This window comes from Branchiostoma floridae, chromosome 17, assembly GCF_000003815.2.
Source record: "Branchiostoma floridae strain S238N-H82 chromosome 17, Bfl_VNyyK, whole genome shotgun sequence".
NCBI lineage: Eukaryota > Metazoa > Chordata > Leptocardii > Amphioxiformes > Branchiostomatidae > Branchiostoma > Branchiostoma floridae.
In genome coordinates this window covers 3,199,723-3,204,075 of record NC_049995.1, presented here as the reverse complement: position 1 = coordinate 3,204,075, position 4,353 = coordinate 3,199,723, and the positions used below count along the sequence as shown (strand labels likewise).

At 44.0% G+C, this 4,353-nt stretch overlaps 1 protein-coding gene across 1 annotated transcript in view; it reads right to left on the bottom strand.

Annotated features, from left to right (window-relative positions):
• Window positions 1–358: 358 nt before the first annotated feature.
• The window catches only part of LOC118404909 (carboxypeptidase B-like), a 6,723-nt gene continuing 2,728 nt past the window's right edge, over window positions 359–4,353 (bottom strand). Inside the window, exons 6-10 of the mRNA XM_035804291.1 lie at window positions 3,993–4,109; window positions 3,516–3,603; window positions 2,221–2,420; window positions 1,259–1,343; window positions 359–640 (exon numbers count right to left, since the gene is read on the bottom strand). Coding sequence (XP_035660184.1) covers window positions 450–640; window positions 1,259–1,343; window positions 2,221–2,420; window positions 3,516–3,603; window positions 3,993–4,109 — 681 coding nt within the window. The 3' untranslated portion in view covers window positions 359–449. The remainder of the gene's footprint in view (window positions 641–1,258; window positions 1,344–2,220; window positions 2,421–3,515; window positions 3,604–3,992; window positions 4,110–4,353) is intronic.

Below are 4,353 nucleotides of genomic sequence, written 5' to 3'. Positions count from 1 at the left end.
CCAAGATCTAGAAGTTAAGGTTTAAAAGGGTGGGTCGTAAATGTTGTCACTTTTTTATTCATCTGGAGTCTAAACATTGGTGGTACTCCTTCACGCTGTAATCATTATATGTTTATGGATAATAAAGTTCCCTATACACAAGCAAGTGTTTCATTGATGGATTGTCATCTTCCGAGTGACTTGTTATACTCCGCACTGCAGCTAGGTGGCGCTTCCGCATGGTGGAGAATGTAGTCCTAAAGGTGACCAGTTGTTAGGTGATTTATCAACTTGATGAGACAAATCACGGATTATATAGATTTAGTCATTTATATGTGAATTATTACACTTTTCTTAAAACTATCTTAAAATTCTTAACATGAATACTGCGTATTACTAGTACCATCTATATGTATGCCTTAAGGAGATTTAAGGAAAGATGATTGGTCTTCTGTACGAGATGTTATATCTCAGTATGGATGATCCAGGATCCATTGGCCCACCGTGAGGTAAGCCGGGAAGGTCTCCTCGGCCGTGGGTATGATCTGGTCGGGCGGGAGGAGGAAGCCGTACCGCCCGGTGTCGCGCAGCTCCACGGTGTAACTGTAGATCACCCCCGCCTTGTCATAGGCCCAGTCCCGGGCACCCCCCGACACGGCGTCTGTTTGATATACACAGAGAATCTCATTACCTCCACGAAGTATGTCATTGAAGTTATATCAAAAATTTACACTAGCATTTATCTGCAGTCTGTCTGCTCGTCAGCAAGCTAACTCAAGGACGGCTGGATGTATTGGTTGTGTTGGTAGGATGTGACGAAAGCTAGATATGATCAGATTTTGGGCCTCCTATTCGCTTCTCTTGGTACTGCAGCGGAACTTCATGTTTTGATATCTCGTGTTCTGAACAAGCTATGGTCACGATTTGGGGATTTTAGATAGCTCTAGTGATCGGGGGTAAGTGACGTAAGTTTGGGCCTTCTAGCGGCTAGGGTTGGAATTGTAGGTTAGACATTTGCATAAAATTAGCGAAAGCTCTAAGTATTTCATGGAGGTATGTGGTTGCCGAACACTAGTTTTTTTCGTACTTTTATTCCACATGGGGTTCAAATGTTTAAGATCTAGATTAGATTAGATTTTGTTGTCTGTAAATGGCATACATTGTAACGTATCTGAACCTTTATCCAGATACAACAATAAAATAAGATTTTTTGGCAATGGATGACCTTACAACGTGGTTTGCTAGCCAAATACACAAGTACTGCGTAAGATAAACTTACAGAGAATCTCGATGGAACGTCCGACCCTGTATTGTACTCCATGTACGGCTCTGCTTGCACTCTCGGCTGCCAAAGCCATGGCGTTCTGAAATCAAATATCCAGACAGGCTAATAATTAACTCAGAGTTAGAAAGCATAGAATATGATCGATATATCCTTTGGCACGGCCCCCATCTTGGATTTATAATTAAGGCTTAATGACCCGCCCCGAGGTGTATATGGTGTCATAACGCCTAGTCCTTTGCTATAACCACCGAATAAAACCACCGAGTGAGCAAAGGACCAAGCGTTATGATACCATGTACACCGAGGAACAGGCGGGTCATTATTAACGTTATTATCATATAGCCTACCCAAACTTGCAAACTCCTATATGACGCATAGATCCGTTGGTACTATACGTGTGAATTCCTTTTTCGAATTTATGGTGCCGGTGTCGATTCATACTGACCAATCAGAAGGAGGATACACACCAGCCTGGTCGGAATCTATGTACCAACATGGAACGGGGCCTTCTGATTGGTCCGCGGCGCCTGGCTATATGATGGTAGCTTATAACGTCATTGGCGCCAGGTTGGCGTCAACATGTTACAGATGTAATCTAATGCAATTACCCCCCAGATTGGTCGCCAAGGAATTTATATCTTAGTTACTATGACGCTAATGAAAGCCTTTATCAGCCAAACCAACATGGCGGTGGCTAGTGAAATCTACAAGCTGTGACGTCACATGCAAACAACCAATCGAACACGCGTACTTGCAGGTGGTAGTGAGGAGGTTGCGAGTAGTCGAAGCTTTCAGAGACTGATGCACAGCTGAAACGTGACGTCTGACCGTTTCAAAAATCATATCCAGTTGCTTGAGTACCTGCTTTAACTTGTTGTCTAACCGTCATTGACACTGCTGTCTAGTTAAATCTACAAGCTGTGACGTCAGATACAAACAACCAATCACAGGCTTACCTGCAGGTGGTATTGAGGTGGTCGCGCGTAGTCGTATCCCCAGGGACTGATCCACAGCTGACTGTAGGAGTGCATGGCCAGGTACACCTTGATCTCGGGATGGTTCAGGACAAAGTCGGAAATGCCTCGTGTTTCCGGTTCCGAAAACGGCGCCATGCCATGGTAGATTATAGAGCATGGGTCTGGACTGGCGCCCGTTTCTATATATGCAAAATAAGCACAGTTGAAACTAGAAAGATAGCATTTGCAGGCAAATGTGTAATGTTTCCCCTCACATGTTGTAGTCTAACACTTACTACTGCTCTATTTATTCTTGTTCCAACACATTCACGTAATATATATATGACCAGCCCAAAGTAAACATGGTGTCAGTCGTCTTGTCCAGGTTATTGACCTTATTTGTTGTGAGAAGAAGAAGAAATGGAGCAAACCAATATTTTGCCCTACAATGAGGTAAACTTTTTAAAAGTTCCGACCTTTGTATCGAAAGGATAAGTTCACGAGCGATTGCCTTAGAGTCAAATCTGGTCGGGCATCCACCTATATGTATACGAGGGGCGTTCAATAAGTAATGCCCCTGACTCATTTCCCGTAGAAGGAGATTAATGAAACTTGGCACAGTTATTAGTCTTTCTCTTCATAGGAACCACCCAGAGTTATGCATTTCTCCCATTGTTTGATGCAGCTCTGGACACCGTTTTTGTAGAACACCCAAGGTTGGTCCTCCAACATATGCCTCATCAATGGCAGAAGAGGGACGACCAGGTCTGGGAGCTGTTTCCACAGACTTCCGGTCATGCTTGAATTCACGATGCCATCATTTTAGAAGGTCATATGATGGGGCATCATCACCATAAGTTTCTTTCATTTCATCAAAAGTCTCCTTTGGTGTGCGTCCTTTCAAATACAAAAACCGGATCACTGCGCACACTCAACTGGCTCCATTTCATACCTGGCTCCATTTCACACCTGACTCAGTTCAAATACCTTTAAATCAGAAACCACAATTAGTTCAGAGCTGTCTTTTGCAACATAACCCATAGAGATATAAATCATTACACATGCAAAATTTTATTTAGATCAGACAACTGGAAGTGGGTCAGGGGCATTACTTATTGAAGGCCCCTCGTAGCACAGGCAATTACCTTTTTTTTTACAAAGTTAGCTCATACTGTTCTCAGCAATCAACTTTCCTGAGCAACCATGTCTCTTCAGTCCATTCAGTCCCTTGAGTGGTTGATTAGTCCAGATTTGACTGTAGTTTTGTTAGAGGGGAGTGGGTATATGAAACCTACCGGCAAAGTGGTCGTCCCAGTTTCTATTCAAGTCCACTCCGACACATGGACCCGGCTGGGTAGACCGATTCTTCCGCCATAGTCGGTTCTACGAAAAGTCACGATAGATCTATGTTAACAACTAAAGATAGTATGGGGATATGACACGACATACGGATTGGCATAAGAAACGTCAAACTGCAGTCGTTTCAGAGTCCGAAAAATGTAATGATACAAAAAAATGACAATTCTAAATACTAGTCTCCTCTTAGACTAGTAATGCTACGGTGCCCGTAGGGGCTCCGAAGCTACAAATTTGTCCATGTGGACTGGCGGATACAGCCGGGGTACCTCTCGGTGTGCCCAAGTTTAAGTCTATTTGTTATCGGGTCCCGGGATTAATTTAATTCCGTACTAAGAAATAACCCGGTAGCCACAGGCTGTCCAACTGGGACACGCAGGGGTCACGCTCGAAACATGGCCTTCATGATCACCTACCTCAGGTGCCTCCCAGGTGTAGATGTAGCCGTCGACGTTAAAGACAGGTGTGAAGTACCAGTCGAGTTCGTCCAGCAGTCGTGTCACGGTCGGGTCGGTCCCGTACTGACGGGTGAACTGTCATGGCAAATAATATGTAGTTATCAATCTCCGTGGTTTTATAGGCAGTAATTACGCCCCATGCCATGTCTGTATCCGCTATGATAAAGGGGCCGGCAAAGTGGCAGGAAGAACCTAGTATTTGGAGACCTTGACCCGACGGCAATCGATGTGGTTATACCCCCCTCACACTAGGTGCAATTCGAATCGGACGAGGATTTTCTAACTATATATAAAAACTTTTAGCTACAAATGAAATATG